The sequence below is a fragment of the Lissotriton vulgaris genome, chromosome 8 (genome assembly GCF_964263255.1).
Source record: "Lissotriton vulgaris chromosome 8, aLisVul1.2, whole genome shotgun sequence".
Classification (NCBI taxonomy): Eukaryota; Metazoa; Chordata; class Amphibia; order Caudata; family Salamandridae; genus Lissotriton; species Lissotriton vulgaris.
In genome coordinates this window covers 1,323,333,804-1,323,357,580 of record NC_141696.1, presented here as the reverse complement: position 1 = coordinate 1,323,357,580, position 23,777 = coordinate 1,323,333,804, and the positions used below count along the sequence as shown (strand labels likewise).

Here is a 23,777-nt window from a genome sequence, read left to right as displayed (position 1 = left end):
TTTCCCAATCCAAAATCTTTCCACTAAAAGTTCCAACAATTCTGATCTAACCCTTTAAAGCCCCTGTTCCATGAAATCAGACAATTTTAGAGAGTAAAGAAGCCCAAAACATCATCGAAGTTAAATGTATTCATCAGATAAAATGCCAAAGTACTAATTTATTTCATGAATGAGATTCCCCCATGAAGACATTGGCAATGGTTATACTTTAAAGCTTCAATGTAGTATGTCACATATTCATATGACATAAAAATTGTGCTTTTACAAATAAAGTTACTAAAACAGTTTGCCTTTAATGGCACCAGAATTATCCCTTTCTCTGTAACGCTGTTTTATTTGAAAAAAATTATTGTTTTTGATAAATCTGGTGACTAAGCGGTCTATTACGATGGCTGGCGGACAAAATCTGCCCGCCATCGTTTCCGCAAATGGGACCGTCCGCTATGTCTGCGGCGGTCCCGCAAATGCAATTAGGATGCGCCCGCATCCTGCCTTTTTGACAAGGGGGCGGTCAATGCTTTCAGCAGCACCCGCAGCAATGTTAAAAAGGCATTTATGCTTTTGCATGCACAACGTGGCAGGCACCGCGCGGTGCCTGCCACGTTGTGCATGCAAATGCAGGGGGGTACCATAGGTAATGTGCACCACCCAACCCTCAACACACTAGGGGCCTGCAACGGGCCCCCACATGCAGACTCTGCATGCCTTGCAGCCATGAAAAGGCACATCACCGCCTGCATCTTGATATGGATGACAGTGTCTTGCAGACACCGCCACCATATTTTTACCCTTATCCGCCCGGTCTCCTGTTTGACCCACAGAAAACCAACGGACAATCTTTTCGTCCGCTGGGGTCCCCCCCATCCTAATATAGCAGTGGGGAAATGGGGGGCGGGTGGTGAATAATGGCAGGCGATCGCCACCGCCATTTGGGCAGTGGCGATCCGCTCGCCATTATAATAGACCCCTAATTGTTCAAAGGTAGCTGTAAAGTTTTAGGGGAATGCACCTGAGAAATTAATCTATTATTCTAAAAATCATGAATTGTCCATGTTAATCGTTAAAATTCACCACTTAAAATTCCTATTATTTCAATGTTGAAAACAACTTTTGATATGTTCAGCATTAAAGCTGATGCCTACACTCCCTTCCCAGTTCATCTGATGGCCATTGCCCATCACTGGGGAGGGTTTAAGAGAACCTTCTTGTGCTCGTACCGGAGAGATTAACTTTTATTATTGTGAACTTGGGCTTCTCTTGAAGTGCTTCCCGAACAGCCTGGAGTTCTTTTTTTTAATGGGAAATGACAATCAGCTCAATACTTTCACTGCATCAGTGCCCGGTTACAAACCAGGGCAACGTTAGTCCTCGCAGAGGCCTCCCATTGACCTTGGTTGGATCCGCTCCTGTTGCAGGCACTAGGCCAGCCACACAGATGGGGCAGCGCTTTTATCGGGAAAAGTCGTATATCACTTTGTTGTTGGAATTTAGTAGATTCTTGCTGATTCCAGAAGTTTCTATCACAGAAATGTCGGAAAAATGCCTGAATTTAGGCAAAGTTTGAGTTTTGCAGGGTATTGCGGGTAAGAAAACCGTGTGGGACCTACGCAAGGCACACCAACCCTGGAATCCCCTGGGTGTCTAGTTTTAAAAAAATCTGTAGTTGGTAGGTTTCCATGAATGGCCTCAAATACCGCACCTATCCCTATTGCTGATCTGTCCACTTAGAGCTTAAGGATGTTTGTGTCATGGTCTCCTGGCCCACACACACAAGTGAGGTACTGTTGTTATACAGAGACATGTGGTGGTATGACATTTGTGGATCCCCATAGGCTCCTGAACCTTCTTGCACAGATATGTGAGCAAAATGTGTGTCTTTAGTCAAAGTTTGAGGTTTCCAAGGGCTTCTGAATGAGAAAACTTCATGAGAACCACGCAAGTCTCCCTACCCTGGATTTATCCAGATGGATAGTTAAAAAAATATGCAGGTTTGTTGGGCTTCCCTAGGTGCAGACTTAGGGCCCTATTAGGAGGAGGGACCATCCGCAGGGGCAGCGGCGGTCCCTTCGTGCTAATTAGGATGTGACCGCCACCCTGGCAGTCACATCCTGTATTTTTAACATTGCGGTGGGTGCTATTTGAAGCATGTTTACCTTTGCATGCATGAAGCTGCAGGCACCGCGTGGTGCCTGCCGCTTCGTGCACGCAAAGGCAGGGGGGTACCATAGGTACCCCCCACGTGCACCCCCCCTTCACCCCTGGGGGCCCACAACGGGCCCCCGAAGACAACACCGTATGCCTCTCCACCGCCAGCCATGTTAGAGCTTTTCCGCCGCGGTCGGAAGGCGACCGCGGCGGAAAAGCGGCAGACGGAAAATAGATCCCCCAGCCATCCTAATCTGGCGGGGGGGGGCCTTTTTCCAGTCCGCAGCGGATAATCCGCATCCTCGAGGATTCGGATTATCCGCAATCATGATCGGCCCCTAAGCTGGGTCCTAAAATCCAACACTACCCATATTGCAAAAGTCAGGTTTCAGGGGGAAAATATGATGTGTCCATGTTGTGTTTTGTGCAGTGGGCACTAAGCCTACCCACACAAGTGAGGTACCATTTTTATCAGAAGACATGTGGGAATAAAGAATAGTATAACATTGGCTATTACCTATAGGATTTCTCTGCATGTGTGCTTCCCAAATGTAAGCCAGTGAATAAGAAAGGTTATATTTTGAAAAATGCCCTCTAAATCACATGCTAGTGAAGGAACCCACGCATTTACAGATGTGGAAATAAACACTACTTCTACACTCACTATGCAGTTTATATTTCAGAAATACATATGTTCCTTTATCCTCTTTTTCACTCTTTATATTTGACCATATGAAATGCTCTATACTCAGTACAAAATAAAATAAAATTTTAAGGTGCAGCTCAGTTGTTAGCTCTGTGTACCTCTAGTACAAATCCTACAGATCCCTGCAACCAGAATAGTTCTTTGGACATAATGGTAAATTGCTTTTGTAGATTGGCGATCGTGGCAGGAAGATACAGATGAAAATGTTTCCACAAATGACCATTTTTCCTAATCATTTTCAATATTTCTTTACTTCAACAGTTATTTTATATAGAAAAATCTTGTGGGATCTACACACATGACCCATTGCTGAATTCAGACTTTTGTTTATTTTTCAGAAATATAAAGCTTTCCAGAATCATACATGGCTTTTGCTCCTGTTTTATCTAAAAACTGGAAGTAGGTCAAAAGCATAATAATTAGGAAAAAATGGGCAGCCTCTTAAAATAATGTCAAAACTGTGGTTAAAAAAAAGTTGTGTTTTGATTCAGGTCTGTGTGTTCCTAGAATCTTGGAAGGTGGGTATTTTAGCACAGCAAACCGTTCAAATGGTGCTATTTTTTCGGGGAAAGCACACACTCTTTTGCAGGGCACCTGTTTCCCATTTTCTCCCCATAACACAAAATGTAGCTATATTGTGCCTAATTTCTCGGTCCTCTCATGGGGAATCCACAAACCCAGTGTACCTTTGGAATCCCCAGGATGTTGCAAAAAAGGATGCTAGATTGGCAGGATACCTTAGGGCAAAAAAGTTACAAAGTCTGAATCACAAACTACCCCAAATAGCCCAAAAAAGAGCTCAGCACTGGGGCGAAAAAGCCTCAGCAGTTAAGGGGTTAAAATGTAATGATTTTATTTAATTCAGATATTATATTATTCAGTTCTACAAATTCTTAGGTTAATCAAAATATTAAGTAAAATGATATCCATGAAATATTTTAGTAGCTGACTTACCACAAGAGAGTAATAAATCTTGAATCCAGGTTTAGCCACAAAATAGTCATCAGACTTAAATGTCACTTTTATATGATTAGTTTTAGATGTTATTCTTGGAGGAACTTCCTTGTGGCCACACCATCGTCCTCGGATCACAGTACTGGTCTCTGATACATCTTCCACTTCAACAAAGTCATACCTGGAGAAATAGATATTTTATTAATTTGCAAATCATATACTTTGAGGACTAAGGTTAGAAAAAGTGCAGTTAGGTTAGTATAAGGGCACTTAGAATCAGGCTGGAGAACAGCATATGTTTAAGAAGTGTGTCCTTCACCCTAAAAAACACAAACATCTATCTCTTAATTTGAAGGTCCACACAGGAAGGGGTTTAAATATGGTCAAATCTAGTGTCAGGTAAAAGCAAATAATTTTTATTGTTACTTAAGTATTAGCATGATTTTATTGTGGAAAGACAATGTATTGTACATTATTCCACTACTATCTACTGAACAGCGAATCATATGTTGCAAAACTGATTTGAATTTAAACATTCACTCTAACTTCCAAAATTTAATTTGGGATTCAAATGTTCATAAGATTTTGTTAACAAACCTTCATACATGATAACCAAGCCAACCATGGCAGGTGAGTATACATCCATCATTAACTATTACTTTGTAAATCACTGAGCGGTAGGTAGAAATTAAGATGTTTAGCACATTTTAATAGATGAGCATCAGGAGGTCTATATCTAGAACCTCATCTCTAGCACAAAATTATGTGCTGCATTTCTGTACTGATTCAAAGGTAGTCCATCCAACAGTGTAGTCAAATGCCATGTAATGCATTAACATCTCACACATATGTTTCAGTAGACATTGCTATTTTGTATATGGCAAGTGTCCTGATGAAATAATTAAGCTATAATTTTCAATTTAATAGGTGCTTCCATGAAGACATTGAATGAAGAGATCATCAATGGACCTCATGGCAGGGCTGTGCATCGGTATTGCTTTTTCATTTGTCAGCAATTACTTGAAAGTGCCATCTATCTCTGGACATCAAAAAAAAAAGTGATGGATGGATTGCTTGCATTAATCTTAGCTACTGGTGACAGCTCAAGCCGCATCCCAATCCACTGTTTTTTGCTCGCCATGCTACTCAGTGCTACCATGCTACCACGCTGTGCCTGCCACCTTATTCATGCAAATGCAGGGGGGTACCATAGGTACCCCTCATGTGCACCCCCCCAAACACCCTGAGTGCTTGCTACGTGCCCCCAACAGCGAATACCGAAGGCTGCTCACCGCCTGCATCATGATATGGATGACGGTGTCTTGCAGGCACCGCCACCATATTATGCAGGTTTTCCGCCAAGTCGACCAGCGGAAAAGCGGCAGACGGTCTTTCCATCCGCCGTAGACTCCACAGCCATCCTAATGTGGCGGGGGTCATTCATGGCAGGATGGTGGGTGGATTGCCCCCGCCAGGCCGGCAGTGGCTACCCCCAACCCCGGCAGGGGCGATCTGCCGCCATCCTAATGGGCCCCATAGCTTGCTTTCAAGGGCAAAGTGAGCAAGGGAGCTATGCCTGGGTATACTCGTCACACTGATTGCATCAAAAAACAAAGTGATGGATAGAATGCTTGAATTAATCTTAGCCACTGGCGAACGCTCTGGCCACAGCCCAATCCATGATTTTTTATCCACAGTTTGGACTATATGCAAATCAGCTGTGACCATGCTCCAAAGGGAAAATTCCAGCCAAAACTGCTAGGCCAGTTCCTCCCTGAACCGGAATACAGGCAACCCAGGACCTGTTTCACCATTCTTATGGGCTCATCAGCCAGGTATAGCTTAATTCAAGTGGCACAGACATTACCAGTGACTGAGATTAATTTAAGCATTCCACCCTTCACTGTTTTGTATACTTTAGAGTGTTACTCTAAGGAGGACGGGTATTCCCAGAAGTGGGTCTTATGCACACTGTCATTTGAACCAAGCTTTACCTGGCTGGTAATCCGTAACTAGGGCAAAAGTGGTCCTAGGCTGCTTGGGTTCTGGTTCAGGAAGGACCTGAGTCACTGTTCTCACTGGAGTAGGGTCAAAACTGATTTACATATAGCTCAGGTCAAACCGAGGAGGCATGGTGTGAAAAATAACGATTGACTAGGATGTGGCCCGTGAAATTTCCAGTGGACGAGATTGGATTCCATCCTTCACTTTTTTGTATACTTTTGTGTGTCACCCTATTGACGGGTACACCCGGAAATGGGTCCCATGCACACTGGGGCACGTAACCAGCTTGAAAGACGTTCTAGTTTGCTTGTGTTCTGGTTCAGAGAGGACCTGGAAGGCAAGTTCAGGTTGCACTGTTTCCATTGGAGTAAGATCAAGAATAATTTGCATATAGCTGGGTCCAAACTGAGGTGGAATGGGGTGTAAAATAAAGACGGACTGGAATGTGTCCCAAGTAATTACCAGTGGCTGAGATTAATTCAAGCAGTTCAGCCTTAATGTTTTCGTGTACTTTAATCCTTCTTTGCACAACATGGCTGATGTATTCTTTCATTTCTGCCAGCTTATTTCTTGAACCTTTTATTGAGCCTATCTGAAATATACATTTCTTTTTTCATTCAGTATACGACATGCAATATATGCATACATTGGATATAATCAATAAAATAACACACAATGCAGGTATGTAAAACGTTTAAAAAACATTTGAAAGAATTGCAAGGGATACATACCCTGCTAAGTACATTTCATTAAAAATAAATTTTGTTTTTATTGATGAGTCACCAATAGCATTACCTGCAAAAAACGGTGAAAATATCAAGGCAGGTTCTCGTAATTAAAATTCACGAATTTGACTGGTTGCACAAGGATCTGAAAAGATCATGGTGAACCCTCACAACAGAAATATAAGGCTATTAGTCAAAGCCTGACAGATACACAATGGAACAATTTAAAATATACAAATGAAGAGCAACATTTGGGATTGCACAAGAGAAACAAGTTAGGAGGGTTGTGAGTTACTTACACCTTCTTTTACAACATCACTAACAATGTTTATCATATGATAAAAACATTTGGTGGAGTGTTACTAAACAAAGCTGTCATAGCGCCTCAGCTGAAAGTACTTCACACTCCTTAAAATGGCAAGCAAGAATTTACCTCTTAGTATCTTACCAGATTGTGTAAGTATACATGCATGACTTATCCTCAAAATCCAACTGACAGCCAATACTTCCAATCTGTGAAATTCATGATTTTTCAATTATCAATAACTCCTAACAGTTCAAGTTGTTCATAGAGGAATTGAGGGAATATTGTCTATAAAGTGGGAAGTGAAATAAAAATCAAGGTTGGACTGTGGTTCAAGAGAGGGGAAGTAAATCAACAATCTTTGCCCTATTCTTGATCTGTTCAGCTTCTCTACACCAACTTGCAAGCTTGCAGCCCTAACAATCTTATATATAATTGCTACAAATAACTTTTATAGACAATTTTTTACTGTTTTATTGATCGCAGATACAATTTTTGTTAATAATTTAGTCGAATACCAAAAGTACAGTCCACATTTCAAATTTCCTCTCAGATCACATCTAGCAGGGAGTGATCTTCCATTCTAATTAAATGGACATAGGAGCTCAAAGACTGTTCAGTTAACTTGTATAATAATTGCTTAAACTCCAATCGGAATAAAAATAGAGGACTAGAGAACATCAAAAGCATTAGACTATTTGCTGCTACAGCTAACAAATGAACACTTTTATATATGAACACTGGTACACAATAATATTATGAGGTTGCAACCTTTCTGAAAATGCATTAAGTACAGGTCTACATTCACTACCACCAGACAAACACTCAGTCCTGCACCAGAGCATATGTTTTTGGTTTCTAACTTTATTATGAGAGTATGCTAGGATAAGGTAGAGGTGATTATAATGCCAGCATAGGTATTTTCTTTTACCTGTTCAACAATAATACCCATGGCTTACCAGTAGTAATTTATCCTACAACAGCAACATCTCAGAATCTTAAGACCTGATTTGCAAAAGTAACTTACACTTTTCAGTCATTTACAATTTTGAATAAGTCTACAACTTTTTGCCTATTTACAAATTCTGAGTTTAATTTCTTACATGGACAACCACTGGTGCTGCAACACCCTCCTATAGCAAATAATGGAGGTAGGAAATTAAAATAAAACTTTGTAGAGAATATTGTTGAAGTAAATTATTTAAAATAACTAACAATTTAAATCAATATAATTTAAGGTTTAAAAATCGAAGGGGGTCATTACGATGGAGGCAGTGCTGTGGAGGCACTGCCGTGGGTATTAGGATGCCTGTATTTTTTGGCGGCGGTGAACGCCTTTGGGGCCTGTTGTGGGTAGGGCGGTGGTGGGTGGGGTGCTGCATGTAGGGGTACCTATGGTACCCCCCTACATATGCATGTACAAGGTGGCACAGTGCCTGTCACGTTGTACATGCATATGAGATACATGGTTTTTAACATTGTGGCGCGTGCTGCCACCCGCCGCAATGTTAAAATACAGGATGCGCCCGCCAGTGTGGCTGGCACATCCTTATCCATTTGGTGGAAACGCCGCACCTATGGCGGGCAGTCTCTATTGCAGCTGCAATGGCGGGCGGACTTTGTCCGCCCGCCATCGTAATCGGCCCCTCTAATGTCTACAGTTAGTACATATTTATTATTTACCTATAAAATCTTTATTACCCAATTTTCAATTAAAAATAATGACACTATAATGTGTATTAAAACAGAAAAAAAATTACTTGTAATTAATTTTATAGATTGCTTTTAATAGTTATTATTACTCATTAATGCATACTAAAAAAGTATGGAATTTATTTTTAAGGTTAACTTCAGGAAATTCATTTAAATTTAATGTAATGTATTTGCATTAAAATGTTTTATTTCAAACTTAAATTATTACTGCCATAGTTGATTGTATTGTTTCCTACATTTAAAATAAATATATAAAAGGCATTTACATTAAAATCCAATATAACGAATATATTTGTAATATATGTTTGCGTTAAATAAACATGTTTTCATTTTTGACTATATCATGCAGATATCTGTGCCGTTATTATAGTCAAAGAAAATGTGTAGAATTCATTTAAATAAAAAGAAAAGGTATATATTTTCATAATAAAATTAAAGGTAAATGTCTTATATATATGTATTTTAAACATAGAACTACTAAATGCTACAGAAATATCAACCTAATTTTTAAATAAAACTTTAAATGGAATTATTTTTCTAAATTTTGAATTTAAAAATAAATACCCACCTAAAGGAAATATAATAATATGCATTAATATTTTTTCAATGTGATGTATAGCATTAATATAAATTAATTTAGATATATTTTAAAAACTATGTTAATTTTAAAATTCAATATAGGATATTAGAATATTTCATAATTCAATAATACATTTCAACTAGTTTTATATATTTTCAATATCAAATTTTATTTGAATATATTTTTTACAATTTAAGTAATTTAAGTTAATTTAACAACATTTCCTATGAAGTATTATTGTGATTCCCAACCTCTAATATTTTCTATGAGAGCATGTTGCAGTACTGGTGGTTGGTCATGTGTGATACTGCACTTACTACTATTTTTTTAAATAGTAACTTACACTCGTATTTTTTGAGTAAGCAAAAAGTAGTGAACTTACTCACAGTGAAAGGTATTCAATAGTGTAAGTTAACTTTGAGAATCAGGCCTTTATTTATTATATATTATCTTCACCTTCGGAGAGGTCATATTAATCACTACATCAATGTAAAAATCAGCCTTCTGCAATTCATCCAGAGTCAGAACAAAGACAATAAAATCATCTACATGAGAGGAATAGGGTACTGGGACCATGACCTGTTTTAAATTTTAATATTTTTATTGAAATGTTACAGATAAAAACACAGTAAGACATATAAAAATATATACCAAATAATATGTGCTGAAGCATAGAGATAGTTAACATTAAAATGAAATTAAAAGACATGTGAGCCAAGGAAATTATTGGCAGACAAATAAGGAAGAATTAAAATGTGTCGACTAGGAATAAATAACGTGTATTTGTAAAGCGCATAATCATCCAGGGGTATCCTGGCGCTGAATAACAGATATTTATTGTAAACCAACTCAATGGTACTCATTTTATTTTCCTCAGAAGGATGAAAGGCTGAGTGAACCTGCCAGGATTTGAACCTGTGACTATGAGGATGAACACAGACCCCTACAGGGGACTGCATTAGTGCACTAAACCACCAGACCTGGCATATGTGAAAATGAAGAACTAAAATTAGAATAGTCTTAAAAAATACATTTAATTAATATTTGAAATATAAACATCTAACTTTTTTAGAACAATACATAAGAACTAGGAGGTTGTACGCGATGATATGGAACCCGTTCTCAGAAGTGACTGCCATCACATTCCATTGAACAAAAATAGGATGCCTGAAACTACAGACATAACAATATTTTTTATTTATTTCTTTCTTATATAACTAAGAGTCATAGCTATTAGAATGAATTATGCTAACCATGTTCATAACACACTATAATTTTTTGAATTCTGTAAAATTATGTCTGATGTGTTATGAATGTTCCTGCGTTAGTAGCTTTAGAGGAAGCGTGTGCAACACAGTACCATTTGAAGGTGGCCGCATTATTGCACCAGTTTTAGTCACCGTCCAAATTGCAATGCAGGTCTAAATTCCCAAACATATCTAGACTTGCATCTTTGAAGATAGCCTTTAATTGATGAACAAAACGTTCATCTTTACTCCTTTCCTTAGCAGAGGTACCAGTGAAGTGACACAAACAATGAAATATGACAACAATGTTGATTAAATCACTGTACACATAATCTCACAAGCTTGACAGGTTTGGATGCATTTGTATGACTATTTATACAGATGATACCTTGTGAGATGCAAGATGGTGCACATTTAGGGCCCGATTCTGATGCAGGTTAGAAAGCTTCCCGACTGAATCGGTTTGGAAATGGTTTCCAACCCACTCGGATCGAGAGAGTCTGACCGATGGAGTACGATGCATCTTGATGCTTCCCGATACAATTTGGTTGGACTCCCATTGACTTCAATGGGAGCATATGTTCTGAACCGCATCATAATTGGGCCCTCGGTTGAGAAGACACGTTCCCGATCCGATTTGGAAGGAGCAAATGCCGTTAGGAGACCTTCCTAACTGCATCAGAATCAGGCGCTAGGTGGGAATGCTTTCCTAACCGCATCAGAATCAGGCCCTAAATCTCCCCCACCTAAAGAGAGCTTTGAGATGGACAACAGAATTTGCAAGTGTAACTTCAAGCATCATCACCCGGATAGTAGAACCCCCCCCTTCCAAGTGCAGACTAGGTAAACATGGTTAGACAATGACAGAGTAGCTATTGCTGCTCTGTCATTATCAACAAATCCTGCATCACAAATACTATCAGGACCTTTTAGTACTCCCAGGCAGGGGGAGACTTCCTGCATACATTCATGAAGAATTGGGATCAGTGCCTTTCTGTAATTATTTGCTGCCAATCTCCTATTAATGACTAAGGGACTGATTATGATCTTGACAGGACTACAGCCATCCCGCAGCGGCGGTAGTTCCAAGTACTCCACCAAGCTGATGGCGATCCAACCACTGTATTTGGATGTTGCTTTAATAGACAGTTTACCGCAGCAAAATTGAGCTTCTCTGCTGGCTACCAGTACTCCATCGATGTCTTGCCGTCGAGTTTTTGCTGAGCCTATTTTGCTGTTCCTATTGTGCTGCTGGTGTTCCAGTGGTGGAGTCCTGACGGAGTAAGGCCATGGTAGTGTGGAGACAGATAAGTACTACTCAGCATCATCTTCCTACACATATGGAAAGGGGCGACCATTCGGTCCCCCCGCACGTATGGTGGAGTACCTCGATCCCCCCGGGAGGCCATCTTGGGCGGGAGGCGAGTCTCGGCTGGTATGCCCGAAGCGGCGTAGCCGGGGCGCGCCTTTTTCCCGCCTTGGAGTGGGTTGTCCTAGACACTGGCGCGGCCGGCCACGCCCAGGGAGGCAGGCGGAGGCGGGTTTACGCCCGCCCGAAGACGGATAAAAGGAGCAACAAGCCAAGAAAGCATCCTCTTGTTCCTGTGCTCTGAAGCTGCACCTCCCCGCTGCACGTGAGCTCGAGACGGAACGAAGAGCCAATTTTGAGCGTTGTAATTTTTGTCTTTGTTTTACAGATATCTTCGTTCGAGAATGCCGGGCAAGAAGGTCGGAAAGCGGGTCGGGACCGATCAGATGCTCCGCATGCTCATAAAGGAGGTAGCCGAGTTGAAGAAGCAGATGGCGGTAAAGAATGGGGAGGGAGGACCGAAGCGAATCGTCGGACCAGCATTGCCGGGAGTAGTCCCTAGCGGGAGAGGCAAGAGGTCCAAGAGGGGGGCACCTGGGGGGGAGGCCCCGGTTCCCGATACACCGATAGAGGAGCCTACCCCGGTTCCGAAGGAGGGGCATCCAATCCCCGTGGTAGTCACCCCGTGAACGGAGAGGATATGCCTCCCGAGTTGGCGGCACAACTGGCAGCGTGGTTGGGAAAAGATAGTGAGGGCACCACGGCTGACGACGCCAGGGCAGTAATGAGACAACTGCGGGAATCTAGAGAGGCTGCGAAGGCACCATCTTCTGTTCCCCCACAGGTTCCGGTGGCTGAGATTGCAGCAGGCGCGAGTTCGGCAGCAAGTACAGCACCTAGTTCAGGTAAGCGGCTACTGCCGATTGCGGGGGAGGGGTCTGTACCCTCACGAAGGGAGAAAGTGGCCCAGCATGTTCCACTTGAAATTAAGGAAAAGATTTGGGCCGATAAGTATGTGAACATGTTTTCTTTGCTTACTGACCATTACGAGATGGAGCATGTGAAGAGCCAAAAAGAGCTTATGCATCCGAGTGTTTGGCGCGCAAAAATGGCCGCCTTTAAGGTCGACGAAAACATAGGTACTTGGGGCAGAGCGTTTGGCATTTTTACATCCATTATGGGTGAGCGAAGGCCTGAATTGTTGACGGAGTTGCCTATTTACCAGACACGTATCATGGAGTATTCTCTAGCATACGAGGGCAATCAGTGGTTTTGTTATGACAATCTTTTTAGGAAGGCTAAGGAGCACGACCCAGCTCTAACATGGGATTGTTATGACTCCATTTCTTGGCAAAAAATGGAGAATTCAGGCATGTTAAAAGTACCATTGTCGGGGAGTAACGGGGGTGAGTCTTCCCGCCAATCCTCTGGGACACCCTTTCGGACGGGTGCAGGTAACGAGCACCACTCGAAGCCGAGTGGCAACGCGGGTAAAAGGGGGATTTGTTGGAATTTTAACAGGGGAAAATGTACGAGGCCCCAAGGGTCATGCAAGTTTAGACATGAATGTGGGGGGTGTGGACAGTCCTCCCATCCTGAGACCATGTGCAGAGCCAAAACGGGTGATAACGGTGGTAGGGGAAGCGCCAAACAGGTCTGAAATAGTCCGAGGGGCGCCTTTACCTACCCCGATTGATACCATGGCAATGATTCCTTGGCTCAACGAATACCCGGACCATGTCTCCGCTGGGGTGTTGCGAGACGGTTTTTCATATGGTTTCCGCATTCCAGTGGGGGATTTTCGGGGTGAAGCATGTTGTAAGAACCAACTGTCGGTCCTGCAGCATACGGCAGTGGTACGGGTAAAGATTGGGAAAGAGGTGACTCGAGGGCGGGTTGCCGGTCCATTCGATTTTCCACCAGTTGCTAACTTTGTTTGTTCCCCATTAGGGGTGGTCCCCAAGAAGGACCCGGGTGAGTTCAGGCTAATACATAACTTGTCAGCCCCACGAGGTCTTTCCGTGAATGATGCGATAGACCCGGAAGTGTGTTCGGTGCGGTACGCATCTTTCGATGAGGCCGTCGCCATGTTGAATCGCCTGGGGCCCGGGGCGCTGATGGCAAAATCAGACATCGAGTCAGCGTTCCGGTTGCTCCCGGTACACCCAGACGATCAGCGTCTTCTTGGTTTCATGTTTCAGGGTCGCTATTATATGGATAGATGTATGCCAATGGGATGCTCTATATCTTGTGCTTACTTTGAAAAGTTCAGTTGTTTTCTACAATGGGTATTCACAAGAAAGACGGGTTTGCAGCATGTTATGCATTATCTCGATGACTTTCTGTTCCTGGGGGCAGCCGGGGACCCAGAATGTGGACAGGCTTTAAACGAATTTTGTGCCTTAATGAATCATTTTGGTGTGCCATTGGCACCAGGTAAGACTGTTGGTCCCTCGACTTCACTCGAGTTTTTGGGGATCGAGCTCGACTCGGAGGAAGGTTGTTTTCGGTTACCCAAAGAAAAAGTGTTAAAATTCAGGGCATCCCTTGAAACATGTATTCGAGTGTCTAAGGTAAACCTGCATCAATTGCAACAAACGGTGGGCCAGTTGAATTTTGCCCTCAGAGTAATGCCAATGGCCCGCCCCTTTTCCCGCTCGATTGCACAAGCCATGGTCGGCCTGAAGGAGGGACACCACCGCACGAGGCTCTCGGCAGAGATTCGCCAGGACATGCGCATTTGGCTGGCATTCTTGGCGGATTTCAATGGTCGAATTGTCTGGAACAAACCGGCGGTGTCCTCCGAGGAGCTGGGGCTGTGGACAGACTCGGCGGGGAGTATAGGTTTTGGCGCCATATTCGGTACGCAATGGTCGGCTCAAAAATGGCCGTCATGGTGGCACGAGTGCGGGCTGACGAGTAACATTGCTTTTCTCGAACTCTTCCCTATTTTTGTGGCCCTGAAAACATGGCCTGAGGGGTTCCGGGATCACTCTGTGGTGTTCTGGTCTGATAACATGACCGTGGTTGAGTGTATCAATAGTCAGGCAGCACGTTGCAAATGGATTCTGAGACTGCTCAAGGAAATTGTGTTATTGTGTATGCAGTTGAATGTGCTCTTTAGGGCGCGACATGTCCCGGGGGTGTTGAATCAAGCGGCTGATGCACTTTCTCGTTTCCGTATGCAGGCCTTCTGGGGTTTTCTGCCCACAGCGGACCGGGTGGCGGCACCCTTTCCCGAAGCTCTCTGGTCTCTCGGTGCCCCGAACTACAAAACCTCGTGGGAGAGAGTTTAGCACCCAGGACAAGGAAGGCATATGAAGGGGCGTTTCGTTCCTATTGGTCCTTTTTGGGTTCTGCTAGGGGGGAGCTTTGGGGCCAGGAAGAGCTTGTCGTAAAATTTTTGCTGTCTCTACATCGGGCAGGCAAATCAGTAGCTACGGCCCAGAGGCATCGGGCCGCCATTTCCTTTATGGCAAGGGCTCATGGGATCCGGGACCCGACAGCGTCTTTCGTGGTGCAGAAAGCGCTACGTGGGTGGCAACGCCTGGAGGGTCGCAGAGTAGATCGGAGACACCCGATAGGCCTGGATAGGTTGGCCCTGTTATTTTCTGTACTCCCTGCGACATGTTCATCCCGGTATGAAACAGTGTTATTCCGAGCCGCTTTTGTGCTAGCATTCCATGGGGCTATGCGGGTAAGCGAACTGGTGGCGAAGAACAAGCAGGATACGGTGGGGGGACTGTGCCGAGAGCACATTCAGGTTAAGGGGGAGACGATGACTGTCTCGTTTGTCAGGTCCAAGACCGATCAGGGTGCGATTGGGGACTGCATAATCATACATAGGATTCCCAGGTCTCCCATGTGCCCTGTTGTTTGCGTAGAGGAATATTTGGCGCAGAGGGTGGCATCATGGGGGGGAACCTTGTTGAGACACGCTGACGCCACCCCACTGACGAGGTTTCAGTTCCAGCGAGTGCTTGCGATGTCAATTTCGGCCGCGGGCTTGAACCCCGGCGAGTTCGGGACCCATTCCTTTCGGATAGGGGCTGCTACTGAGGCTACAGCCAGGGGTCTGAGTGTGGAAAAAGTGAAACGTTTGGGGCGTTGGTCCTCGAATTGTTACAAAAAGTATGTGCGGTTACACATGTTGTGAAGCTGTAATGATGTACTCACGCTTCTTGTTTTTGTTTGGTTTACTGTTTCGCAAGCTCACGAGGCGGGGCGGACTGTGCAGTCGACCCGACACCTGGGAACCAGCGGTCAGACATCACCGTCTGCGGAAAAAGTGGTGTGGGTCGTGGGCCACTCATACGTGAGGCGTGCCGCGGACGTATTCAAAGCAGGTGACATGATTCACATGGCTGGGGAATACGGGTACAGGGTGACCTTCTACGGAAGGGGCGGGCTCTGTATTGACCAGTTTCAATCCTTTTTCAAGGGTTTGTTAGGGCGGACAAGGTCACCGCCGTCTATAATCATAGTCCATCTTGGGGGCAACGATTTGGTGGCCACTGGTAGATGACTTCTTCTCGAGGCAATGCTCTCCACTGTAAGTTGGTTGGCGAGAAGAGTTCCAGGGTGCACAATTGCATGGTCCCATATGATTCCACGGAAAGTGTGGCGGGGCGAATTCGGTTTCTGCTCTGAATCACTCAGTGAAGAAAGTAAATAACAAATTGGGTAGATTGTTTCGTTCAAGTACACTGCATTCTATTCCACATGGTTGTATTAAGGGGGACAGTATGTACCTGGGTGATGGGGTCCATTTGTCCCGGGTGGGGAATGAGTTACTCACAGGAGACCTCATAGCTTGGCTAAAGAGTTTAAAACATGACCTTTAGGCAGGAGTTGTTGTGGGGGGTCCGGATAGCCGGTCAACTATCCGGCCTGTGGCGGTAAGGTCATGATCGGTGAGCAGTAATTGGAAGATCCCTATGGGGGGGCGTCACCCATTACGGATGGGAGCGCTCGGGGGAGGTGGCCATTGGCCCCTCAACGGGGAGGCGGTCCCTTCTAAGGATGGGCCGCCGGAAGGAAAGGAAAGGCGGTCAAGGCCCCTTCCTGGATAGGAGGGGCTACGGGCCCCTCCTGGGGAATTTCCCGGGGCCAGGACACCTGCGACGGCAGATGTGGTAAGTTGTGTGGGGTGGGGAGGGGGTTTACGCTACCTTCTAGACACCTCACACGAGTCCTCGGACGACCTTTAAATGGCGTTGAGTTCATTGGGGCCCCCGTCAAGTCAAGGGAAATTGGTAGATGCACTTGAGGTACGCCTCTGTGCGGTCGCCCCTCACAAGTGGGGGAGGTATTTCTGGTTTAGGGATCTGACACCGGTTACGACCTTGCCGTTGGCCCTTAAAAGTTAGGATGTACAATTTCAAGTTAAATGTTTTGTAGGATGTTAGTTCGGCTAGGAGAACCTTTGTATTAGAAATATGTTAAGGTTAGCCAAACATCGTGATGTGGAAATGAAATTGTACATAATATGAAACTGTTATTTTAATGTTTTGATTTTGTTTCATATTTTAATAAATACGGCCGGGAGGGTCACTCCCTCCCGCCTTCCAAAAGTTCAGAACCGTTTCCGGTTTCCCATCCTTGGGGATTGTGTCGAGAGGGGGTGGCGGGTATCTCAGCCATATGAGTTGTGAATGTGCATGTAGGTAATGTGTAATGGCCTTTTTACATACATCATTGCACTCCAACAACATGCACACACTATTGGATGTACACCTACATGCTCCATAAGCACAACGCCCACAAGCACCACATCAACAATATTTGTTTTAAGTGTCAATACTGATGTGTTTATTTTACCTTGATAAGTTTCAAAATTAACATTGCTGGATTGCAGATAAGAAAAAATTGCATATAAGACTAATACATTTGTAAAAGTAGCTTACATTAGATTCCGGTGACAACTGAGTCATTTGGCATTGTGGTGCAGTCGAAGAAGAAAAGGGCAAACCATTATGAAGGGGTTCAAGATGGAAATAGAAGTAAGAAATCATAAAAAAGTTAGGTTCCTACCTCATTTTCTTAAATTCCACCAACTCAAAGTAAGAGATTTTCCCACCACAGTTGTTTCGACGGAAAGGTACATCATAATTGGGACGGCGGTAACCTTGGCTGGACTCCCTTTGACAGCCGCCTCTGCCTCTGGTGCCCCCGTACGGGATCAAGATTTTGGTGGAGGAGGCAGGATTCTAACAGTCTTCCCTCCATAGACCTACCAACATCTAAATATAGCGGGTGGACCGCCAAGTCAGCGGGCGGTAACACCATCGAAAAAAAACGATGGTGGGACCAGATCTGTCAACAGCTAAATCAGGCCCTTAGTATGCACATTATAGATGCTTCGTGTGCAGATATATCCAAATCTGAGTACAGAACTCCATTTGCAAGTATACCACATCAAATATGGTACCAAACTCTTCCATTCTGGCAAACAGCATTGTGTACTCACCTGAGCTGACAAATACGTGGGGCCTGAGTTACAGTAGGATGCTTTTACATCTGTCTGTCGGGGTGGCAGAGGGAATTACATTCTCCCTCCTGATGGACAGAAGACTGCCACACCTACAGACCATGCCTGACCACTGTTGATCTCTTATCTTTCACAGGAGCCACCGCAAAGATGGTCCTGTGAAGGCACTGAAAGTTTGGTGGTTGGACAACTTCTTTAAGGCGGCCTCACAGCAAACTTTTTTTGTTTTTCACAAAGCAGAAGTCTGTTTCTGAAAAAAATGTACCCCATAACCTTGGAGTTTGTCCCTTACTCTGTATAGCTGTGAGAGTAACTTTTCTGACAGCAGAGTCAGTGGGCGCACTTTTGTCAGAAAATTGACAGTCAACTAGACTCGTAGTTGAGTGAGCAGGCTGAGGATTTGGTGAACAGGGAAATCCATCACGTTTTTGAATTGTGCACCAGTAGGAATCTCCATCCGCTATGGCAAAAATGGGAAGATTTACCAATTATACTAACCTGATTTTGTGATTATTTTTTGTTTAAGGTCCAGCTATGTTTCAGCAGGTCCTCCTTCTGACTGTAATGTTGATCACAATTTTTTTTTTATTGTTGCCTGCTACTTCATTCTTGTGATCATACTTGGATACATTATTTACTAACATCTAGGCATGTCTTTTATGGTGTGAACAATCATCAAGGTCTTTTGTTTCAGAAAACTGGGTGAAAGATGTTTTTAAATCAGACCACCCCCGGAAAACACTAGCTATGCTCATGCAAGCCAGGGGTTAGAGAGCATTTTGTGTATCAAAATGGGCTGCAGACTTAAGCCACTCAAATGACAAAAACAATGTTATTTCAAATCTGCTGGAAAGACAGATCAAGTTTAAGTATATTGCAGTTTCAGTACCTCTGAAATATTAAAAAAATAACACTGGGTAAAGCTCAATCTTTTCTGAAACCACACATGTATTGGTATTAAATTTCAGCAAGAATGCTTTATGTGTCGTGTTTGCAAACTGTTCTGACACAAGTGCATACAAAAACAGCCCTCAAAAATAACAGCATTGAATCTGTTGACATGTCATTATGAACATCTTCAAGGCAATGCTTTAAAAAATAATAAGTTGTTCGCTTATTAGGCAATCTTATGTTAAGCAAGAGTATAATGAGCCAATCAAGCCTCACTCCTCACTGTAGCATAGCATGGATGCCAAGGGACCCGGTGCAAGAATGGAAAATGGTTCCTTTGCTTGCTGTCGAGTAGTAAAATGCAACAATTATCAGCGTTCAATGGGCACCTCAGGGCTCAGGGCCCCGGTGCCACTGCACCTGCTGCACCAAAGGCAGGTTCCTCACTGACATACCTTATAGCAGGTTTTTTTCTGAAATGACTATGCAAAGGGCTAGTCACTAATGAATGTCGTTTTTAGAGACCCCAGCTTCATGAGAGATACAAGGGGCCCTGCAACTAAATTATGCCTCATGTTTTACTGTCCAACGAGAGGCAGGGGGGCCACTTTTCTTGCTTGCTCACACTGCGTTGTGGCTATGGAGAAGCAAAGATTTCCAATGACATTAAAATACATACACTGAGGACATTTTATGATGGGTGAAAGCTAATAAGCTTTCTTTGAATTTCTTCAGACGCTTCTTTTCATTCAATTCCGTGCATGTGCCATGCCATTTGGCAAGAACTACTTCAGACGCAACCAATTCCAGGAAAAATCTATTAAACGGAGGAAGCTGCCTGCATGATAATCATGGGGTGAAAGCATCAATAGTAAAGCAAAGCAGCAAGCATGTAGTCAGACCAAGAAAATACTTGGATACACTAGAAGAACGTCTTCAGTCCATAAAACAGGCTCTTTTGGTTCGTTTGACAGCCGCCACCTTCATAGTCATCTTTTGTTAATTTTTGATATCTCAAATTTTTATGAAGTGCTGACTTTTCACCTTTAAGTCACTGCAGAATGTTAGAAATGTATTTGGTGTGGGACACCTCATTGGTGTTTGTGAGGCAAAATGGCGGCGCCTTAGGGACATCGTTGCCAATGACTCCCCGGACAGACTTTCAAGCTCGCGATCGGCTGCTGCCTAAGCATAGCCTGAAGAGCACTCCTCTTGATCCCTCCTCCTGTGCCTCCTCCTGTGCCCATCCAGCGTCGGCGTTGCTGAGGCTCCTCCAGTTGGCCCCAGATGATGTGGGTCGGCTTTGTGGCGTGTTCTCCCCTGCTCCCGGGACTGCCTCCCGTTTGCGAACAGCTGTTTTGGCGCCTGTGGTCTTTCTTCCCTGACTCCTGGTATCCGGATTGAACTCCTCTGCCCCAGCTCCTCATGGACGATGAGGCTGTGACTTTGCCGTGGACTGCCTTTCTCCCCCCGGACTTGCTGGCTATGTCAGCCCTCTTCCTGGACTTTTGGACCTGGACCTCTGAGTTTCCCGCCATTTTCTTTTTATGACTCGCTTCTTCTTCTACCTTTCTCCTCCGCCACTTTAGCGATCTCTGACCTCTCCCTCTGTCCTAACGACCTTTCTATTGTCTCTCCTGCTGCCTCTGACACACTCCTCGCTGTCTTACTCGTTACTATCTGCTCCCTTCTCTGGTTTGTCTCACTTTCCTGCCCTTCTCTGTCCCTCCCTTGGTGCTGTGACTGCATCCCCCCTCCGACCCCACCTAATGGAACTCTGCTTTTCTGTATATAGAGATAACTCTAATCACTTGTACATGCAGTAGACCTTTGTACTCTCTACCATTCCTATGTGACCCTCATGGACTTCTTTACTTTTTCTTTTGTCCTGGCCGCCATTTTACTGCTGCTCTCGGCCGTTTTTCTCTGGACCCCGACCCGCCATCTTGTCCATTCCCTCGTCTTGTACCCTTCTCCCTCGTTTCCCCCTTGACGATCCTCAAATGTTTCTTCCCTTTTCTGTTTTTCCTTTTCTCCATACCCTTGTATCCCTCCCACCCTCCCTTGGGGCTGTGACTGCGTCCCCCCTCTGACCCCACTTAATGGAACGCTGCCTGAGAAAATCTACTATGTGTGTATATATATGTATATAGAGATAACTCTAATCACTAGTATATGCAGTAGACCTTTGTACTCTCTACCATTCCTATGTGACCCTTAGAGTATATCCATTTGTATCCCTTCCTTATGTATATAGAGATAACTCTAATCACTAGTACATGCAGTAGACCTGTATACTCTCTATCATTCCTATGTGACTCTTAGAGTATATCCATTTGTATCCCTTCCTTATGTATATAGAGATAACTCTAATCACTAGTATATGCAATAGACCTTTGTAATCTCTACCATTCCTGTGACTCTTTGAGTATATCCAGTCATATCCCTTCCCTATGTATATAGAGATAACTCTAATCACTAGTATATGCAGTAGACCGCTGTGCTCTCTACCATTCCTATGTGACCCTTAGAATGTATCCAATCATATCCCTTCCCTATGTATATAGAGATAACTCTAATCACTAGTATATGCAGTAGACCATTGTGCTCTCTACCATTCCTATGTGACTCTTAGAGTATATCCATTTGTATCTCCTCCTTGTGTGACTTTACATCTTGTACATTTGCAATTTTTTCTGTTTGTATCCTTTATGTAACGCATGTAATCCTAAGTCCTTATGTTTTTCAACTGGTTCTTATGTAAAGCGCTCTGACACCGTCTGGTAAAGTTTGCGCTATATAAAATCGCATTAAATAAATAAATGAATAAATAAATAAATAAATAGCCAAGCATCCTACATTGTGCAAAGTGCAAGGCAACGACTGGAACTGTCTTCACACAGGGAAAGCGAGAGAAGACCAACCTCGGTAGGTTCTCATAGTTTAGCATCTACATGCTTAAGTGAAACTAGGTTTTTAGGAAAAAGGAAGAACAAGGAAACCACTTAGAAAACTTACTGGAGGTTCCACAGATTTTGGAGTAGACGCCTGACACAGTAAATAGTGGCATGCTTCATCATCGGCACCTAGCCACAACCTGGTATGGTTATATCACCTGGGGGACTCAACCACGAATGGGAGTTCTTATATAAATTATCTATCTGGATAAAGCAGGGATCCAGTTTAAGTAAAGAAAATAAGTTTAAAACAACCTTGTGGTAAACCCTGTCAGAAATACTATTTATTAGTAGGGTACCATGGATATATTTAAAAATAAGTACAGGGTTCCAACTGAGCGTTATTGTCTCGATCAACCCTGATTTTTGCTGAAATTATTTGGCCCTCACAATGAGCCCATATGGGTCTGGGGCCTTCCTTGGGTTAAACGTATGTGACCATACTATTCTGGCAGCCTTCTATGCACTTCAATGAGGCACACAACTCTTACCTGAAAAGAGGGTCCTTTAGTATTTCAGGGGTACCCTAACTTGTCCTTTTTCAGCAATCATGCATGACTGGGAGAGGCGACCATCCTAATGTCACACATACTCCAAGGAAGTGGTCCTGCTTGATCACCTGGATGAGCTGCCTGGACTGCTGCCAACTTAATGATGGGAACAAATCTGGCCAAGCGGGGTCTTGAGCATGCTTGCAGGATGAACCACATCCTTTCGACTGTTAGCATGCTATGCGTTTTTCTGTAGAAAGCCCCATTGTCAGACCTTATTGAATGCTCTCATATTGGGCTAATTGCTTAGGCCTGGTAGCAAAATATTGCAACTTCTGTCCCCAGTACTGGTTGGCTGAAACAGGTCTTCGTGATCAGATCAGTTATTGCTTTTACATGCACTGTACTTGCGGTCATTGTTTTAATTGACATGGACATATCTCATGTAAGATAAGAACACATATTGTATCCATATTAAGGTAATTTGGGACATGGCCAACAAGATAGCTGGCAACACGTAATGAGCTAGTTCTCTAGACCCCTCAGCGTAATTCATAATCATCCTGAGCCCCATTTTGGACAAGAATGCCTGAAAATTGAGACGACTGACCACTCATTGCGTGCTCCTCCTGTGGTGGTTGCTGTTCTTGAAAAGGCAAAGGAAGACTGGGTGCGGAGTTGCCACATGGCAAAAACTGGCGTTCAATATGGCGAGCAAGACTGTGATGGGACCTGTATAGATTGCCTCCACCCCCACCCCCCCCCCCCCAGCCTGACAGTAGAGACTTTCAAATTGAATCAGCTGTCTCTGGGACTACTCCTGCGACGACATGGCATGCCCTGCGGTGACTGGGAGAGATGAATGCAGGGTTGGTGTGCAGCTCAAGTAGCTAGGTATGATGGCAACTTGTGTTGTGAGGGTCCCGCTAGATGCACAGCTTAAGCCAACATATCCTGAAGGATCCCCCCACTACATGAGAGGGAATGTGCTTGGTCAGTATCCTAGTTTGCCTAGTGGTATCTGTGGGGACCCTGGAGCGATACACATGGATGGTGAGCCCTGAACAGTTTGAGCAAGACTGCTACCCGGTGACGAGGTTCGAGGTGCTGCTGGAGCTGACATTTCTGCCTGCTTCTCCTGAAAAGCCGAGAAGGTATTGTTTTTCTGGTGGAGTTGAGCGCAATTGCACCCCAACAGGAGGTAAGTGGACTGAGGTCACATGGACTGCTGGCCCACCTCTGCCCCTCCTCCACCTGGGCT

At 44.0% G+C, this 23,777-nt stretch overlaps 1 protein-coding gene across 1 annotated transcript in view; it reads right to left on the bottom strand.

Moving 5' to 3' along the window:
- The window catches only part of PDGFD (platelet derived growth factor D), a 1,094,719-nt gene that overhangs the window by 494,577 nt on the left and 576,365 nt on the right, over positions 1–23,777 (bottom strand). Inside the window, exon 3 of the mRNA XM_086935262.1 lies at positions 3,806–3,986. Coding sequence (XP_086791388.1) covers positions 3,806–3,986 — 181 coding nt within the window. The remainder of the gene's footprint in view (positions 1–3,805; positions 3,987–23,777) is intronic.